This window comes from Heloderma suspectum, chromosome 1 (genome assembly GCF_057233095.1).
Source record: "Heloderma suspectum isolate Gila_16-S chromosome 1, 16-S_ref, whole genome shotgun sequence".
NCBI lineage: Eukaryota > Metazoa > Chordata > Lepidosauria > Squamata > Helodermatidae > Heloderma > Heloderma suspectum.
This window is the reverse complement of record NC_139458.1, coordinates 382,881,123-382,902,553: the sequence shown is the minus strand read 5'-3', so window position 1 is coordinate 382,902,553 and position 21,431 is coordinate 382,881,123. Positions and strand designations below refer to the sequence as shown.

Below are 21,431 nucleotides of genomic sequence, written 5' to 3'. Positions count from 1 at the left end.
TTGTACGTACAATGGAAATACTAAGGAAAGTGGGCACCTTGCCAGTTGCCTCCTTCTCAAATAAGGCCAATCCATTTATTAACTTGGTTTTGAGATTATAGTATCTCATTTGAATGCAGTTAGTGAAATGTGAATCAATACTAAATTTAACCAAGGTATGAAATAATCATGTCCTGAAAAGCTCCCTCTGTATGGAAAGACATCAATATCACCTTGCCTAATTTGCGGCCTTAATTTACTTAATTTGTGCAAACTGTGACCATAATATACTTAATTTACGCAAACTGCACCTGCAATTTGCACAAATCAAGCATATTACAGCTGCAACTTGCGCAGATTATGTAAATTGCAGCGGCACTTTGCGTAAATGTTGGTTCAAAGGGAAAAAAACTATGAGAAAAGTTCCTGGTTTTGGGGAAAAAGCCCGTGGCTTGGCTTGCAAATGCAAGCTGAGCTGGGGGCTCTGGGGAAATCTGGTGAGCCTAAAAAGGGCTGGATTTCCCCGTGACGACCATCCTTACTTTAAACCCACCATGATGTGCTCAGCTTTACCTGTGGAATTTAACAGAGTTCTATCAGTCCCGGGAATGTCAAAATTAAAGGATTTTTAAAAATTGAGAAGGGTTTGCATTTACTGACTTGTCCAAAAACTCAAACTATGTTTTGAACTCAAAACAAATTAACAGAAAAGTTTGGTGAGGTCTGTGGAAACAACTCCCGGAAGGAAAACTTAGAAAATAAAGGTGCACATAGTGTCCCTCTGGATCAAGCTCTGTGTTAGTTATACTCCAGTGGTTGCTCTTAGGCTACATTTTAGCCATTTTCACTATGAAGGCCAAAATACACTGATCTGGAAAACCACTCGATATAAGGAAACAAACCCCAGAAATACCTTGTCTTATTTTTATTTATTCATTTTTATTACATCTATATCCTGCCTTTTTCCTCTTGCAAGAAACTCCAGGCAGCTTACATGGTCCCCCTCCACTCCATTTTATCCTTGCAACAGGTCTGTGAGGAAGGTTAGGCTGAGAGTCAGTGACTAGCTTAAAGTCTTCATGGGCTTCATGGCTTAGTGGGGATGAGAACCTGGATTTCCCAAGTCCCAGTCTGACACTCTAATCACTACACCACACTAATAGTTCCACTAAGCACGGTGGAACTATTTTTAATTGTGCATTGGAGAGACTAATATCAGTTTCAATTTCTCTTAGCTTGTTTTCCACATCTAAACTTTAAGGATTGCCTTTGGTTTTGTCTATTAACGAGAAACTACATTTCAATTTTATTTCACTCATACATCCTAAGAATTGGCAATGAGTTGTGAAATGATGTATTTAACTGGAGGTTATTAAGCCCAAGTTGATAACAAAACAGACTGTTCTTCAAAATTTGCAGAATCTTAAGTTCAATAAAATGCGATTTATACTATGTTAACATCAATAGGAACAACTTAAGGGAGAACAAGAGAAGAACCAAAGGACCTGCTACTATTAAAAAATAATAAAAAATGTATGCCCCAGCATATAAATTAATTTCCTCCAGTTTGTTATTACTTTCACTAGCTTGAAAGTGAAAGATAAAAAATATGCAATGAATAAAATGAGTTTCATTATTTTCATCCTGTTCCATCCTATAGCAGGGTGTTACTTTGTAATTAGTTAATTTAAAACTTGAACCCTGCCTTTTCTTTACAACTCTAGCTTTTGCCTACATGAGCAGACATATCCTATTTTGAGATTGGCTTTGGAACTTACTGGTGGCGCCAGGTGAAGGCAAGCATTTATTTATTTATTTATTTCATTTTTATGTCAGCCATCAGCTGGTGTTTCTTTTTGAAATATTCAAAAGGAGCTCCCAAGCCAGCTGGTACATCTGATTATGGTGTGGTGATACAGAGAGGAAAATGTATTTATTTAAAATATCTCTCGGCCATCTTTCAGGACAGGAGCCCTCCCAAGGCAGCTAAGAGCAATACAATTCATATAATAAAAACTCATATGGCAATGAAACGGTAAATGATGTGCAAGCTCCCCACTGAATGTCACAACCACATTTGTTTGGTATTGCTTCTTCAACATATCTTGTTTCATATGACCAAGCCAACATCACTGCAAACAAAAGTTTTTTCTACTGAACTTTAGATATACCAATTTGTCCTTAATTTCAGACTAAAGTGAGAGGTATTTTACAAGAGTGCTCATTGGTTTAGGTTATGTGTAAGGTCATCTTATTTCATGACTGCTCACATCCTAATGGGTTACTTAAATATCTGCATTCAATTTTTCATTCCCAAGTGGAAAGGAATTTCATCAGGCTCGTATTTTTATTTCTTATGTCATAAACCTGGCATAGAAGCAAATATCCTGCACAAATAAAGTGCATCATAAAATGTGAACAAATTTTACAGTTGAAACCACCAAGTTAAAATCTTATTTCAGAATTTAGAGATAATTTGTTTCAATGATGCAATTGCAGTCTCACATGGATTTTTCATACCTACAGCACCTAAAGGATGGAATGTCCAGTAGTAAAAGCATTAGAAATTATTTGCTTCTTATGCTGCATTTATTGGGCAGTAAAAATTTCAGTACAATTAAATGCTGTTATTTGAAACTTTGAGTAAAACGCAACATAGGGCCAAAGAAAAGAAAGGCAAAAAGCAGTGCAGACATGTTATTTTGCCTGTTTTTTCTTGCACCTACAGAACAGGTTGTTGCTAGTCGGTGACACTCCTCAAGGATATTCGGAGTGCAAGTTTCTAACCAGAATATTAATTAGAGTAGAAACACACACATTCATTTTTTCATAATAATAAAATAAAATGTTCTAGCAAATACATAATAATAAAATACTTTAGTAAAGAAAACAAACTCTTCACATTAGAAAATAAATATATAGAAAACCACAAGCTGGCAGCATTGGGAGATATCTGTGATACTGAGCAGGATAAAGGAACCTCTAGCTCAATACTGATAATAGCTTAAAAGATCTCTGAAGTGGGCTTCCTAACTGATAGATACGAAATTTAATTACATCTTATATTTACTTTGCACACTTCAATGAGAAAGCATGCAGGATTTCATATTGTTTTAATAAAAAACCACTATCAATTAGTGACTCTTGCACTGCTAGCATCTTCATAGTCCTCAGTGATGTGCCCTTTCAGATGTCTAGAGAGAATCCCCGCATTTAAAGAACACAGGTCTATTATTTTTAATTATTTTCTCTAGACTAACCTACAGATTTCTAATCAGAGTTAAGTGTTGCTTAATTTTCTGTTATTTGAAACTCAAAACACTTTCAAATGTTTGTCTCAAAAAAAGTGACAGGAAGTTTCAAGATGGAACAACGTAAATATTTTGAATTAAGCCTTCTAGAAAATAGCGGGGGAGGAGGGAGAGAAGAAAAAGCCACCCACTGCAAACATGAATCTCAATAATATAAAAATGACATCAAACCAGCATAAAATGTGTTCTTCTCAACCTGCTTGGTGGTGACACTATTGTAACAACCCCATTATTTTGGTGAACCTTAGGTTATGTAAAATTCTTCATGATTCCAAGTCTATTGGCACTCAATTGCAATGCAACCTCTGATTAATAGTTTTAGCTACCTGGTGGTTTGCAGTAAGTTTGGTTGTGTGGTTTTTGGTTAGCAAAAGAATTAGAAGGTTTTTGACCATAATAGGCAGCATCTGATACTTTAATAAAAGAGAATAAATTGTGTTTAAGTATTATACCATGTTGTAAGGGAAAAAAACCCTCAATACAAATAATATTAATTTCCATTCACAAAGATACTCAACTTATGGCTAGTGGCCTAAGACTTCTAAGGATTTCCCATAACAAACCTCAGACTAGGCTAACACTCAAACGCTCAGAACACAGGATAATATGAGTGGAGGTAACTGGCAAATATCGACTGTGCTTTATTTGTAACATCTGTACCTGTGTTTTTCCAAGAAGCGTAGATGACTATATTCTCACAGCACAGTTGTGACGCTAAACAGTATGACAGAAGGGCACCTGGCCATGGCCACACAGTTAGGTTCATAAATGACCAAAGATTTGAATGAAAATTCACACCTGAATTACACTCTAGTATTATCTGCTACACTGAAATGGTTCTTTAAGGAACAATAGAAAGTGGACAGCTCCATAGCTTGTCATTACACAGTTTAAGGTAAGAAAATGGATGCCTTTAAATAAGGCAAATTACATTGACTTTGCTTTGGAAGTCAAAACATTTGACTGTTATTCATTCAGTCCAACTGGACATTAACTTAGCTCGTGCAGTAATCTAGTAATGAAATGGAAGAATCTAATAGTAAATTTAAAGAGTTTTAACAGGTTAACATCATGTACACAGACAAAAAGGAAGTGGGGCACTTGTCTCTTGGCCATGCTAACTTCTCTCGCCAACGGTTGCATGTGCTTAATGGGATCTAGTTCCCAAAGCTTCCATCACTAGTGACTAGCTGGAGTGGGGAAATGGGAGGTCAGCCATTTTCCCAGTTCTTTTCTACGAAGCGGCAGTGCAGCTACAGCCACCACATTATTTTTCTTCTCTATGTGGGCAGAGGCAAAGAGAGCCATAGCTGCTAATCTGAAAAGGTGAGGATTTGGGAAGTGGGAGGAAAACCCTCTTCTATTCAACCAAGCTCGTGTCCATGTCAACAAGATTCAATTCCAGCTTAGTTGAAGCTTGCCTCTCACTGCCCAGAGGGCTCATGCTTGGTGCTGGCTGCTTGGTTCAAGAGCAGAGAAGGAAAGTGGCAGGAGAGCCCTCTTGCCACTTCCCCTCCCTCAGCTCTTCAGTGAAGCTGCTTTCACACAACCAACTATGCATCAGATTCCAAGATGATCTTTCTCTTTGTATTTCACTGTGTAGATCTGGATGTGTACTTCTCACTCCCACTGGGTTTTATACAATACCATATACTGATGTTCATGACAACATATGTGAATATGTATTGCTGATCATATGCCACTGGGAAACATCGGTGATGCTGTTTTCTGATGGGATGTTATCAGCGGCAAATGAGTACTGACATGCATGAAAGTATGCTTCAGTGTGTAGTATTGGCTAACATGGAGAGAGGAAAAAAGGAGTTTGAAAATGCAGAAGCCTGATCTAAATTCACTATATAGCATCTGATGTTATATTAATAGCTGCTTCATACATGCCATTTTGTCTATATAGCCTGAAAAGCTGCCCTGAGGATATCAAAGAATCTCCACAGGTCTGACCACAACATGAATGCAGTCACTAATTCAAATTATGATTCATTTTTAAGACCATCTTTTCAGTATTTGTAGTAGTGCAGAAGAACATGCAGACCTTTCCAAGAAGTGATGAGACACCAAAGATGTCATAGCAGCATGAAGATTACAATAAAGCTACATATTTCATCCTATATTACTCTTCAAGTACTTGAAAGGTTGTCACAGAGAAGAAGGCCAGGATCTCTTCTTGATCATCCCAGAGTGCAGGACACGGAATAATGGGCTCAAGTTACAGGAAGCAAGATTCCGGCTGAACATCAGGAAAAACTTCCTGACTGTAAGAGCAATATGACAATGGAACCAATTACCTGGGGAGGTGGTGGGCTCTCCCACACTGGAGGCCTTCAAGATGAGGCTGGACAGCCATTTGTCAGGGATGCTCTGACTTGGATTCCTGCATTGAGCAGGGGGTTGAACTCGATGGCCTTGTAGGCCCCATCCAACCTCCTATTCTATGATTCTATGAAAAGACAAAATGCTACACCAGTCACTTTTGAGACTGCTCAAGCTTCTCTGAATCAGTGCATATAAGCTAAAGAGAAGGCCACCTACTTGTCTAATAGCATTGAATGACACACTTCTCATTTATCTCCCAAAGTAGAAAATGCAAAATTACATTTACTCACCTTCAGAACTGGTGAAGAGGTAGGTGAAAGGGGGAGTCAAGAGGGTTAAATCCCTTCAAAGTTCTTGGAGGTTACTCAAAACTACTATAACACTATAAAATGTATACCACAGGTTAGGAAAGGTAGCACCAAGTCCAAGAGGTCACCATCATGGTTAACGAGAAGCATCAAGAAAGCTATTAGAGGAAAGAAGGCTTCCTTCAGAAAATGGAAGTCTTGCCCAAGTGAGGAAAATAAAAGGGAGCACAAGCTTGGACAAAGGCGATGCAAGTAGACAATAAGAGATGCAAAAAAGCATTTCGAAGAGCATATCGCTAACAATATCAAGGCCAACAATAAAGAATTCTTTAAATATATCAGAAGCAGAAAACCAGCTAGGGAGGCAGTTGGACCACTGGATGACAATGGAATACTAATGGAGGACAAGGAGATTGCGAAGAAGCTGAATGAATTCTTTTCATCCATCTTCTCTGCAGAAGATGTAGGCCAGATACCTTTGCCTGAACTGGTGTTTTCAGGAAGGGAGTCTGAGGAACTGAGGCAAATAGCAGTGACAAAAGATGAAGTTCTCAACCTTATTAATAAATTGAGAGCAAATAAATCACCAGGCCCAGATGGTATCCATCCTAGAGTTCTCAAAGAACTCACATATGAAATTGCTGATCTTCTAACCAAAATATGCAACACGTCCCTAAGATCAGACTCTATACCAGAGGACTGGAAGATGGCCAACGTAACACCAATTTTCAAAAAGGGATCAAGGGGGGATCCAGGAAAATACAGGCCAGTTAGCTTAATGTCTGTTTTGGGTAAATTGGTTGAAGGCATTATGAAAGATAAAATTAGTAAGCATATAGAAGGACAAGCCCTGCTGGAAAAGAATCAACATGGCTTCCGCAAAGTTAAGTCCTGCCTCATTAACTTTTTAGAGTTCTTTGAGAATGTCAAGAGACATGTAGACAGGGGTGATCCGATAGACATTGTCTACTTGGACTTCCAAAAGGCTTTTGACAAAGTCTCTCACCAAAGACACCTGAGCAAACTTAGCAGTTATGGGTCCTCTTATGGATGAGTAACTGGTTAAAGAACAGAGAGTAGGAATAAATGGTGCATTCTCCCAATGGAGGGAAGTCAATAGTGGGGTCCCACAGGACTGAGGCTTTTCAACTTGTTCATAAATGATCTGGAATTAGGAGCAAGCAGTAAAGTGGCCAAGTTTGCTAATGACACTAAATTATTTAGGATGGTTAACACAAAGAGGGACTGTGAGGAGCTCCAAAAGGATCTCTCTAAACTGGGAGAATCGGCATCCAAATGGCAAATGCGGTTCAATGTAACCAAGTGTAAAGTGATGCACATTAGGGCAACAAATCCCAACTTCAAGTATAATCTGATGGGATCTGAGCTTGCGGTGACTGACCAAGAAAGAGATCTTGGGGTTGTGGTGGACAGCTCGATGAACATGTCAACCCAGTGTGTGGCCGCTGTAAAAAAAAGGCAAACTCCATGTTAGGCATAATTAGAAAAGGAATTGAGAATAAAACTGGCAATGTTATACTGCCCCTATACAAATCTGTGGTGCGACCACACTTGAAATACTGGTCACTACACCTAAAAAAGTATATTGTAGAGCTGGAAAAAGTAAAGAAAAGGGCAACTAAAATGATCAAGGGGCTGGAGCAACTCCCCTACCAGGGAAGGTTACAATAGCTGGGATTATTTAGCTTGGAAAAGAGGAGGGTAAGAGGAGACATGATAGAGGTCTACAAAATTATGCATGGTGTGGAGAATGTGGATAGGGAGACATCTTTCTCCCTCTCACATAGTACTAGAACCCAGGGTCATCCCATGAAGCTGACTGGTGGGAGATTCAGGACAGATAAATAGAAGTACTTCTTCACACAGCACATAGTTAAACTATGGAATTCTCTACCACAAGATGTAGTGATGGCCACCAACTTGGATGGCTTTAAAAGGGGGGTAGACAAATTCCTGGAGGAGAAGGCAATCAATGGCTACTAGACTTGAAGGCTATGTGCTACTTCCAGTACCTGAAGCAGTATGTCTATGTACACCAGTTGCTGGGGAACATGGATGGGAAGGTGTTGTTGCACTTGCATCCTACTTGTGGGTTCTTGGTTGATAGCTGATTGGCCACTGTATGAACAGAATGCTGGACTAGATGGACCCTTGGTCTGTTCCAGCATGGCTTTTCTTATGTTTTTATACCCTAAGAGCTATAAAAATTAGCTAAGAGAGGGGGAAGTGGTATTTGCAAATTTATACATTTATACTGAACCTCATAATGCCCATTACAATTTTTGTAAGTTTACACACATTTTCAAAGTAGTGAGAACATTCAGTGCAAGAAATATGAGAAAATTCATACCCAGACAAATTGATTCTATATGCCTTTCCAGAGACTGTATTTTAAGAATACCCAACTGGCCTAGACTTCTTTATGCTATAAAGTTTGAAACAACAGCAATTTGCTACAACTAAACAGGAAATTAAGTAAGAAAGGCATTGGCCTAAGAAGCATAAAAACTTAATTTTAACTCCTTGAAAAGGTGCCAGCCTTAGAACTTAGGTCATTATGTGGGAGGATATACAATGGTGCTGCTTTCCTAATGTCACCTAGACCTATTCTTTTGGTAATTCAACATCTATAGTGTTTGACTATAACAGGTAACCTGCTGTGCAAGAAATACTGGAACTGCCAAACTGAGCAATGTTTCTACAAAAATTTGAGTAGCAGCCTACACTGAGGGAGCCATCTCTGGTTCTCCTCACTGTCAAACCAGGAGAAAATGAAGGCAAATATGTCGTTAGTATTTTTAAGAACAGAACATTTTTTTCAGAATTACATAAAAAGAAGCTTGAAGTCTCTAAGTTAAGTATAATATCTCACCTAATAACTATAAATATAAATGAATTTAAGCAGGAAAATAATATTTCATTATTAATTATTAATTCGATAGAGAGCATAATGTTGGCAAGTTTGTACAGTGGAAAATTAGTGTATCAAAATAATGGACAAAATGCAAACTGTACTTTCAACACACATCAGCTTTGTTTTACACTCATATTGACTATGTTCAGATGATAATAACTTGGCTTAAGCCAAGATATTCATGAGCTCTTTCACTCCCCCCTTCACGGCATGCAGCAAAACAGGAAATCTCTAATTAACTATAGTTTCCCATTTCATTCATACTATGGGCACCAGCTTCAGAAAAAGCCAGGATATTAAACCAACTTCAATCTATGTTTTAAGACCCTAGCTTTTTCCAAAAGTGGTAACCATAATTTCCTGTGTCAGACATAATGGAAGGCTATGGCTAGAGACTTCCTGTTTTAATTGGCGCTTGAGTGCACAGAGAAAAGACTTCTACATAAATTGGTTTAATAAATACATATGATAGTCCAATCTGGGCCAATGTCTAGCAACTTTCTTGACAGTGGGCAATATCCAAAGCTGCTGCTGCTGCTCTGCTTACACCACTGATATAGCACTAGTATAAGCAACCTCTAGCACAATGCCAATAGCGTATGCTGGTGCAACATGTTTCCCCAGAAATCCTGTTGCCCCAGCATACGCTATTGTCATTGCATTACAGATAAATTATGCCTGCACTATGTCAACTGTGTAAGCAGAGAGGCATCATTGCCCATTATGTTAGAAAGTAGATATCTTTTTTATTCCAAGCTCACGGTGAAATCATTGTTTATATAAAGAGAACCCTAGCACTCAAAAGAACTTTTAAAAAGCAGAAAATTCAAAGCTGCTTATGCTCTATATTTAAAACTAATGACATAGGCAAATCTTTTATTAAACTGAATCCTAGAAGTAGAGAGTGGCATTACATAGCATTGCCAAAAAGTACAAAAAATCCTTGAAGTATGAAAAGATAAGAAGTTCTGGACTTACAAAAAGCGTATTTTAGTGGATGTAACATACTAAATCTATGAGTGAAAGAAAAAAAGTCTTATTATAGCAGCAATTATCTTCAGCTGTTATGACCACCAAAAAGCCGATCAATATGCAGAGCAGTGGGTGTGTAGATGAGAAGCCGGTGTATTACAGAGAGCCTGGGCATACCCCACATGATGTCTGGCTTGCCCTGATCCTACAAAGGGGGAAGATTAGGTGATGCATGTTGCAGAAAGGGCGATTCATAGGATTTGCTCATGTTGCATCCTGAGTATCTGCCATGCTGCTAGGGCAAGGATCAGTACTGCAGAATAAGTTGGATATTGCAGAAACAGGTAGAAAACCTGCATTACAGACAAGGCACAGACTACGGTCTTGTACAGACAGGCATAGGAGATATGCACATGCATGCATCCTTTCCTGTGAGTTGCAAATAATCCAGGAAATCTCTAATTAACCACATTTTTCTGTTTCATCTTAACGGGAAAAAGATGGTTACCAGCTTGTGTAAGACAGGATTGTAAGCCAACAGACGTTCAAGATGCTGGCTTGTTCCAAAGCTGATAACTAGAGTTTCCTGGTTGAGGCAAAAAAATGAAACTAAGGCTAATTAGAGACTTCACTTGCTTACTGTGTGCTGGAAGGGAGGAGCAAAGGGGTTGGGTGCATTTATTAAGCCACTATACGATTGTGTCAATGAGGCCTGTGTGGGGCTATGAGCACACAATTATCTTTTCAAGCCTGCTTGGATCATACTTTTCCTAGAGGTAGGAGAGAGCAGTGAAACATAAGTCACTTCCTTTCCATATTTCATCTTGAGTTTCTGTTTCCTGACCCTTTTAAATTCTAAATGGCTACAAGTCCATTTGTCTTGGTTGTAGGAACGGCTTCTAAATTACCAGAAGCTATAATGCCTTCCAGCAACATGGCCTTAGTTCTTTTCTTGGTGGCTTTTCACTAATAGAGTAACTTTAGGGTAATATATTATGTGCCTATAGTACTTAAGCATATTTTTCCTCTAAGAGTTCACAAAGCCAGTCCAGTAAGAACTGAGCAGTGACGCATCTAATTTATTTTTGTCCTCTGTGGGTTTTTGCTTTAATAAAACCAAGCCATAGGAAAATAAGAGGTATCATGATTTTAGATTCATGTCTACATTTTAAAATTCAAAATAGTACAAATATTCTTTGGTAGTTTAAAAATTCTTGATACATGCATTTAGTTTTGCATGTTTCTGGTTCAGAAAAGCCATCTAGGCAAACCTCCCTATGTGTACATTGCTGTATTATTGTTAACAGCTACTGAATTCAAGGATTTGAAGCCTAAGTCCTAAGCTTTCATGCTTTATGCAGCCTCTCCTTAGACACCCCATACCAGCACATGATGTGTTATGTACTGAATGTTACGAACAAACCCCAATCATTGTCCCCATGTCATTTACCTTAACGAAAATAAAGCTTAATGCTATATTAGCAGAAATGTTTTGAAAATCAACTGTAAAACCGGCCAGGGTTTTAGTACATAAATACAACTTTATTAAGCTTTCCTTATTCACAAGGGAAGTTGTATATGACTGCACAAATTTTATTTGATGTGTAGGAGAAGTGGTGGTAGATAGGTTAGCTCCTCAAAGTAAGAATTTAGAAAGAAATTATATCATCATCCTGCTAATCATACTGTGACTATATGTGGAATCTGATTTAACTGGTCATGGCATTTCTATTTACTTTCTGAGATCTCTGAACAAGATCTTGCTCTTTTTAATGGAGGGTTTTCATCACATCTAGCAGCCTTTCTGCAATTAGTGCAGAGTAAGAGACCACTTCTGTAAACCTGCTGACAGCCATTTAATGGAAGAGGTGGAAAATGGTGGACATGTCCTGGCAGCATACTTAATGGATACACAAACACCTACAGTGATCAGGCTGAAGCAATACTGGTAGAAAATTAACTTAGTGCTACAAAGCTCATTTAGCGAGGAGAACCACAGAGAACCTGACAACATGAAACTCTGTAATGAGCATTGGGAGGGCAGAAAAATGAGGAGAAACTGGAAGATGCACCTCTTGCATTTCCTTTCAAGGAGATGACGGTCATTAATTTCACATGTCTTTCTATTCAGCATGTTGCTTTAGTGCACAAATTAGTAGCTGCTTATGCTTTGCGAAAGAAGTGCTTTTGTATAGTTCTGTAAACTCTATGGACAAAGCATGTCAAAGACTTGAGCTCAGAGGAGATTTTCATGTTTATAACAGTTCCACTCTCTGATGCTTTCTTCAGATTCACTTGCACGTGGCTGCACTTTAAATGATACTTCTATTTATGACCAAAATCTAAACTTCACTTGCTGTCAATCTAGAATGTGTTATTACTGACAGTAAATCTAAGAAATGCTCCATATTAAGGAGTACAGATATCAGAAAAAATATTTTAAATCACTTAGGGCGTAATAGTAAGTTTACTATTGCTGGCTGGGGAATGGTGGGAGTTGTAGGACTTTTTCCTATTTAAACATAGATTGGATTGCACCCTTAATTACAAGTCAGACAGAACTGTCACATGTTTTCAATATTTTAACAGTTTTAATGTTTGCATTTCAAAGCACAGAGGTACCGAGCCTAGTACAGAGAGATGCATCTGCCCCTAGCAAGATCTATAACCTAAGTACACCAGTAAAAATAATAATTGGATAGTGAATGAACTACAGGCAATAACAAGCCTCCCAAGTACACCAGGTCAGCTTCATAATATAATGTTTTAGTAGTGCATACAAAATGTATCATATATACCTCTAAATCTAATGTGTGGAGGTGGGGTACATATATTTCTGACTGAGTGCGTAATACACTGACAAGAAAGCCATGCTTCTCAAGGAGTCAGGATTGCTGCTATAGTCCTGTTCTGTGCACATATGGTGGCAAACATGAGTTTTTGCTGGTGCATAAAGTGTGGAGTGGTCCTTAATGACAATAGCAAAGCCTTTAGCAGGGTTCAGAATGAACAGGGAGGCTATATAAGATGTTAAATGAAGTGCTTGGTGAGCATTATTGCTGTATACTTTAGTTGGACTTAATTGACAGGTCTGTTTATTATTGAGGATGTAAATAAGGCTGCATAGACCAGAGTTACTCAGGGGTGTTCTCACTGAAATCCCATAGAGAGCTGTTTGATCACTCAACATGCATAATTAAGCAAACTGCAGCCTGAAGAACTGCCTTTACATTGCAATTACTGCTTAATTTCATGGTTAATGTATGGTTTAATATCAAAGCTGTTAAAGAACACTGCATATTTCAGTAAATGTCTCTTTTTCCTGGGCTTGTCTCCTTTGTGTAGCTTGGGTTTGGCAAATTATTAGGCCAAACCGCACAAGTCAGCTTGGTAAGGATAGGGCTATATGACATTTTTGAAATGGTCTCCCTGACATTTCACATAACATTTCTTTGAAGAAGAGGAAGAAACTCTAGATTGGAGAGAAAGGTTGACAGAAGAACCAAGAGGCATAAGCATTTAGGTACCTAGCTATACAGTGGTAACATAAATACCTGGAATACAAAGCCTTTGAGAGAGTGTGGGCAATAATAAAAAAGGAATAAATGCAAATTGCCTCAGAGGTCATGCATTTCTCATCTTCCTCCTTCCAGCAAAGCAGAAAGGAAGATCGAGACACAGATTTGTTTCTTCTACCTGCATTTCTTCTACTAAGAGATGACAGAAAAGTATGAGATATACACTTATTGTGAAAGATTTGTTTATTTTGAAGCTCTGCAAGCAAAAATAGAGATGGTATCTGCTAAAGTGCCTTAAAAATCAAGAATACTGCTTTAGCGGAACAAAGCAGACCAAGTTTTTAGACATTATTTTTAAGAATACTGAGCTACCCTAGCAAACCATGGCTCGCTAGGCACACTAATAACCAGCTTGAAATACCAGCTGAAGTAGCTCTACTAGAATGGTGGTCCTACTAACTGAATGCCAAACAGGAAATGCAGCTTAATTCTTCATTTGTCCTGTTTTCTTGTGCATAGAATTTTTGATTCATGAACCTTTGTTTTCCTCCTCAGTGAACTGATTTTGAGAACTAAAACTAAACTGAACTCCTAGATGTATGTAAAAGTGTGTAGTACTAACTACTTGGTCTTTACATTTAGTGTTATACCTAGTGCTTCAGTAAGTCAAATCTCCAAGGCGAGTAACTTTTTTAAACCTGCAATTTGCACAATGTGATAGAATTTCCAATTTTTATTAAGCTCATTCTGCAAGGAACCAGAAGTACTTAAGAGAACAGGGTGGAAGGTACCATGTTATGCATGTTCTGTACCTGTGGTGACAATGACCCTTGCTGCCCCTGTGTTCCCATCTGTCATGCATACAGTCTTGATATCAGGCCACAGTTGTATACTAGTGAAACACGCTACACAGGATATATGATATATAGGTTGGCTCTAGAGGCTTTGGAAGTTGACGATTCAAGTGGAAATGATTCAAAATAGTTATATTATATAAGCTATAAGTGTTGGTGACTGGAGGAATACCAAACATCTTCTAACAGACTTGGAGCACAGTCTTCTGCATGTTTACTTAGAACAGGCCCAATGAGTTTGATAGGGCTTACCTCCAAGCAAGGGTGTATAGAGCTGCAGCCCTAGCTAGCTTATCACTTATTGTTGGTTTCCATATGAAATACTCATTTTTTCTTTCCTTCATTACAATAGCCTTGGTTGGATTTATCAACATAATAGTACTTTTAGAACATTTGTGTGTGCCTATTAAAAGATGCCAATTCTTTTTGGCAGAAATCGTCAAGTGGAAGATGGCTGGTTTTAAAATAGTACCTTCTTTATATTATCAGAAACGTGATTATAAAGACCCTAAGCAGCACTCATTCTGCTCATTAGAAGCAAGAGTTCACCCTTGTTTTAACTGGTTCTTGCACTTTGTATGAGAAGCATCTTTTTTTTTGCTTAAAAAGTTTTAAAACATGACTCATCTACTTCAACAGCTTTGTTTTATTAAGAAAATTCTGTCCATTAGAAAAATGCAGCGCTAACCTCACTGATCTTTCATATTTTTTCCTAGTAGAATTCAGAATGTAATGTTTTTATATGGCTGGTTAACAGAAAGAATTCTCACAGATTACTATGGCAAGCAAATTAAAATAAAACCTACTCCAAGTCAGAGACTGCATCTTACCACACTAAAGTACATATAGATCGACTGTAAGCAAGTAAGTTGCCCTTACTTATGGTGTTTACCGTATTGTAAGCAAGAGTACTAGCTAGAATACTATTTTGTTTTTGAAACTAATGTATTGCTTATGTTTGTCTGAATAAGTCTTATACTCGTTTAGTAGTTTCTGTCTTTCTCCTGGCATTGTTTGAAGTTTTCACTAGCCATGAAACATCACCAAAAGCAAAGTACACTTGGTATTTGAGAGGAGAAACAGAAAGCTGGGAAATCATCCAAACTGACATATGCATAAATCTGTGCTATCTCAACTCAACATTTGTGGAACTCCTATCTGCTTGGATAGAAGGACAGGCTTAAGAGGAAATCTGGTTAGCTGTGATGCATTTGTGTTAACATTACTTGTTCACAAATATAGGTACTTGTGGTCAGCCAGAGTAGTCCCTGGACTGTGACAAGTGTTAGCAGGGCTTCAAATGTTCAAAACAGGTTATGCAAACCAGGATCGCATTTATATTATATATGTATTAAAATTATAAATATATTAACCCCACCTTTGCACTGTTAATAGCCTTCAACAGGGCAAACAAAACTCTAATTAAAACAACATAAAACATAAATGCCATGCCAGCATAAAAGCATACACAAATATTAGTAAAACAACAGCATAAATACCGATGAAATTGTTGCAAGTAGTTAGGTTTAAAACTTAAGCTAAATGGATGGACTTGGCCTGACACTTGAAAGATAGGAGAGAAAACTGAATTGCCCTGGGTAAGGAATTCCACAGCCAGGGTGCTGACACAGAAAATATCATCTCCCTGGTATCTACCTGCCTATCCACTAAAGGCAGGGGCAGCCAAAGAAGGGTCCCAAAAGATCATCTTCACTGATACAGTGTCTGACTATCTTAAATGATACCCTGACTATTATTTTTTGCCAATACTGCAAAATTTGAGAACGTGTTTGTAACTTTTAAGTCACAATGTATGAAGAACTGAGCTGGCAGTATTTAAATCTTTCCCTCAAATTAGAAGTGCTGGGGTACAACACTGCTTGGAAATAAGGCCTGCTGTCCTTGTAGTCTTTCCCATTATTGTTAGGTGCGGGTTGGCTGTGCTATAGTTAGTAATGCCACTGAATTTTGTAAGAACTCAGTTCAGAATATGAATTTGGCATTCTCATTGCATACAGCTGTATTCTGAATTGGACCCAACCTCACGTCCAAACTGGAAGAGAACTGGTTGGGGTTAGGGGGACATTTCAATTGGTTTATTTTGGTCTACAGACCATAACACACAAATACATCCAACAGCTTGTTGAATGCATCCAATTGCTTTACCCAACTCAAATGGTGAGAAGTACAGCAAGGAGTATTCAATAGATTTTATTTTGTTATTAACAGATCTTAACCATGACCCACCATGGGTCAATCAAAACTAATTATAAATAGCCCAGGTCTATTGATGATAAATATAAGCGTAACCAAAATCCCATTGCAGAGGACCATGAAATTGACTCCAGGGAGCAGATATCCATTTCTAATTATAAAACTGTGTTAGACACACAGTTTGAGACACATAAGACTCTCCTTAGAAAGGCAGTTTGTATTCTCTCCAGAAAATTAGTTATCCCTAGAATTCATAATTGCACCCTGTACAGTATCTTGGTAACTACTTGTGCCTTATCAGCTTTCACTATTGAGGGTATCTGCTGGCCTCCTTCTGTATAAAAAACAAACCAACACAATAGCACCACAATAATATTTGAGGCACTTGAAGTCGCACTCTATATCTGATGTGACCATGATAGCGTTGATTGAAAAATTACTCCCATTCGAATTATATACTTGCTCAATTTCTTGTTATCCAAAAGTCATCTATGTTTTTTCCCATTTATTTGAGAAGATCATTACTTTGATTGTTTCATAGTTAATTGTCTTTCTTCGTTACAACAGCCTGAGAATACTGTCAAGAGGCTCTTAAGGCCCACTTGCATTTGTGAAAGTAGGACAGCATCCTCTGCATACAGTAAAAACAGGATTTCTATACAGTCAGACTAGCAAATGATGGGTTTTGGCATGTAGCCTGGGAGCAAGAACATTTATATAAAAACTGAGCAACTGAGGGGCTAAAACACATGTTTCTTTTACTCTCATCTCATTGGGATAGGGTTAGTTGGGTTATCCATTATGTTGCACCTGACCTGCATACTTGAATTGCCATATAGCTGTCTTTTTTCTTTTTTTTTAAAGTAACCTTTTGTCAATTGAAGCCTCAAGTTTTCCTCATAATCTATCTTTAGGTATTGAGTCAAAAGCCGACTTCAGGCCTATAAAGGCACAATATACTTTACTCTGTTGATGTTTAGAGTATTTCTCAGTCATTTGGAAAAGGAGAAAAACATGAAGCCAATTTGTTCTGTGCCCATAATATTACTATCCGTCATCCATGTTGTTAACTTATGATTTAAAAGCATGGCATATAATTTCCCTATGATTGATAATAGACTAATAGGTCTATAATTTGAAGGATCTGACTTAGAGCCCTTTTTATACACTGGGACTACTATGGCTTTAAACCAGCTAGGAGGTATATATCCAGATTTGTCAATATGAGTAAAGAGAGAAGCAAGAGGCGTCATTCACCATTTAATATTCGATTTCAGGAGCTCAGAAGGAAAAAAAAATCTAAACCTGGAGATTTCGCTAATTTTAATTGTGTTATGAGGCCAAACATTTCTGCTTCTGGTACAGGATCCCATTCTTCAAGATTTTCAGTGGGATTCCCAGCATGAACCTTCTGTAGATCTTGTGCTGCCTTATTAAATATTGAGAAATATTGTGTTCCCAAGTATTGGCAGAGATGCAATTATTTGCTCTGTCAGTACTGTCCAGAGCTCCTGTAACAATGTGCCAGAACAACTTATAATCTTTATTTTCTGCAGATATTATAAGATTTTCCCACTTATTTATTTCCATTATTCATTTTTCTTAATTAAAAGATTTTAATAATAATACTTCTTTATTTGAATCTAGGTCTAAGGCAAATCTTTAGCTCCAGAGGCTCTGCACTGTTTGTAGGATTCAAATAACTTCTTTTTTTGGTCTATACATTCTCTACCAAACCAGCTTTTAGTTGGTATTTATGGGCGTGGACAGCTCCACTTCGACAGCTAATAACTAGATGTTCACACAGAGCTCTAATTAGGTTATCATAAGCTGTTAATGAAGTTAGTATAGATTTATTTTCCATTGCAGTTTTAACCTGTGAGAACTCAGCCGAGGTTAAGAGATTGCTAAATTTATCTTCCAACTTTAGTGTCCATTTAATCCCCCTAACATTAGCACTATCCACAACTCATAAACACTTTCACAATCTTCAGTGTGCAATGGACAAATTTTAAGCTGCATGCATTATCGCAAGGGCTGATGGTCACTACCAATCTGAAAGTCAACTACAAATTCTTGTCCTAGCGTCTAAAGAATGGGAAATTAAAAATAGTCTATTATACTATTACCCTTTGATGAGTGGTAAGTGTATTCCCCTAAGGCGTCCCCTTGAGTAGAGCCATTCAGAAGCTTCAATCCTGTTCTCAGTTTAAATTAAAATTATTTGCCCCCACTGCATTTAAAACTGTATCTGTAGAGTTCCTCCTACTTGTGCCATACTCATCTTTGTTATCTCCTGACTGATTATATTTAGAAGAAAAAAGGTATAATCATCAGGTCCAATTCAGACCTGAATTAAAATCCCCTGCCATGACTATGAATGCTGAGGAATATTTAAGTTCTGGTTGCATCACGCTGTTCTAAGATGTGCCAACAGTCCTCTTTATATTTTTTAGACTTTGAGGGCATACACATTTATTACAATCACATTTAACTGTTTAAAATGTAAAAAGAAGGCAGATGCCATTGAGTCATATGGTGGGAGTGGTACTATTTTGGCATTTAAGGTAGAAGAAATAAAACAGGCAAGTACTGCACTAAGTCTCTCTTTCTTTCCCAATACTATGCCCCCTGAGATTATGTATTGGTAACCACTTAATTCAATACTATCCTTTGCCCATGTTTCTTGGAATAGTAAGATATATTGTTTTAATATATTTTGCAAAATCATTATCCCACCTTTTGTTGGCCCATCTGGCAATATTCCAGAAGGGAATTTTGAGCACCGATTCTTTCTGCATTGTTAACTGTGAGTTCAGAAGTTTGAGAACATCTAGCTACCATACCATGTCTACATAGACACACCCATTCCCTTGCGCTGCAAAGTCTGGTGAATAAGATTAATTTTCCCCTGTGGGGTGTCCATATCTCAAATGGTTCCAGTATACGCCCTTGTCACCATTCCCAAAGAGACATCAGTGTTGACATATAAACACATTCCTTCAAAGGTGAGTTTGGACTAATCTCAATTAATTCTTGGTTATTCAATTTCTTAAGTAGACAAGGTCCTCCGCTACATGGCTGGCCCAAGACATTTTGCTGCCTGAGGCAGAACAGCACATGGTGCCTGCCCGCTCCCCCACCACCACCCCAGCTCAAGTCACCATGCATAAGCCGGTCAAGTTATTTTGACACTTGAAGCCAGTTGACAAAGGCCTATTATGCTGTAATAGATTTGTGAATCTTCAAGATGCCACAAGACACTTTGTGGCTTTTGAACACAAAAGAAGCACTCCCTATGCTTCTTCATATCTGTTCACCTTTCTCTAGCAAGTGCAAACCCCTGCTGTCAAGGATGACTATGCACCCACCACCTCCTGGCCTTGTGGATCATGCAACCAGCAGGAAAGATGCTCTGAAAACAACCTCTGTCCCCCTGACCCATATAAGGGGCCTGTGCCAACTTGGAAGAAACAAGAGTTAAGAAAGGCCTCTGGCACTCTATTGAACATGTCAGCAGCCAGTGCACCTACTCTCCCCCTTGCCAGGAGCCTCACTGCCTACAATGGCAAAGTGTAGTAATTGGCTGGGTATCTTTCTCTGCCTAATCAGAGAATAGCTTACAATGTTTACCAAATGAACAGCTAGCTGGTTACTGCATCATATTTGCTTGAAAAAAGGGGGTTGGATATCCTAAAATAAGCAGGGGCAGATAGGAATTGGTGTAGCAAGCACTCCTGTACTGTTGCAAACCTGAAGTTGGATGCAGAAAGGCAGTGCTGAATCCTCATTAGACAGCAAGGGCCTCGGCATCGCAATTCTTTTTTCCCCCTTTCAGATTCTAGCTGCTCTGGGACAGAAGAGACCACGTTCACTTTAGTCTCTCCAGATCCTGCTGGCGTCCAGATTTGGCAGCGGGGGAGGGGGGCACACCAAGGAGAGAAGACACACAATGCCTCTCTCTCTTTCACCCGCTTTCTCTCCCCCTCCCAAACCGCACAGTAACAGCAGGGGCTTCAGGGCTGGTTGAGATGGGAGGGCAGCAGCTCAGTAGGGGAGAGGGCCCCAGTCCTCAGCTCCTGACAATCCCTCATTCAGGGAGGGAGGGAACCTGGTGATAATTGGTAGCAGGAGAAACAGTCCTGCTCCCCACCCAACCGGCTAGCCTACTGCTGTTCTCGGTGGCAGCTCCGCTGCCCATGCTCCTCCATCTGTCCTTTCCTCCCTGCGGCGTGGCTGCTGCTCCAGCCTTGTGCACAAACTATCGCCAGAGAAGCAACCAGGCAGGCAGGAGCAAGCAACTCTTTTCTGCTCCGCTGCCACATTCTTTCTTTAAAAGAATCTGTTTCTTTTAAAAAGTTTTAATTTTTTTAATATGGTGTTTTGTTCTTTTATCTTTGTTGTTCACTGCTCCGAAATCTTTTGATGTGGAGTGGTATATAAATATTGTATATAAATAAAAAATGTGGGTGCTTAACCCCACATAATGGTGGGGCCGGCAGTGTTCCATTGGTTTCAATCTTTCCAAAGAAGTCAATCAAATCACAAGAATAAAAGCATTTTGAGATAATCGGCTCCAACTTGCCTCTTATTTCATGTAATTGCTCATAAATTTATTTTACTGTTCTAGCAACCAAGATTGTCTGATCACCTGTTAGATTATTGTTCAATTGACTTTTCCAAAAGGAAGACAGAAGGTACAACCCCATGTAAGGCCTCAGGCCTGAACCAAGCTATCAGTAGTTTTAGAGGGGCTTAGATGATCCATAATGCCCTCTGACTTTGGTTCAGTTGGCAGGCTGTTTTCCCTAACAGGCCTCTTGATTTACCAGGATGAGTCAAAGGTCGATAGTAGCGGCCTCAGCGCATTCCATACTAATGAGCTAGAGGGTCTTAGCAGGATGTGCCTGGGAAGTGAAGCTTGTTGCCCTTAAAGCTGCAGGTGTCTGTGATGGGAAAGTTCTGATTGTTTTCCTTCTGAATAAGCACTGTTAGTCTATGCTGAG

The 21,431-nt window shown here is 38.7% G+C and overlaps 1 protein-coding gene across 2 annotated transcripts in view; it reads right to left on the bottom strand.

The window, feature by feature from the left end:
* The window catches only part of ZFAND3 (zinc finger AN1-type containing 3), a 202,940-nt gene that overhangs the window by 79,470 nt on the left and 102,039 nt on the right, over positions 1 to 21,431 (bottom strand). The window contains exon 1 of one of the 2 annotated variants that reach the window (XM_084828514.1): positions 3,617 to 3,887. The exons of the other annotated variant lie outside the window; for it this stretch is intronic. Within the exon in view, the coding sequence (XP_084684640.1) occupies positions 3,617 to 3,791 (175 nt within the window). The 5' untranslated portion in view covers positions 3,792 to 3,887. Of the gene's footprint in view, positions 1 to 3,616; positions 3,888 to 21,431 lie in introns of those variants that run through there. 2 annotated transcript variants of the gene reach the window in all.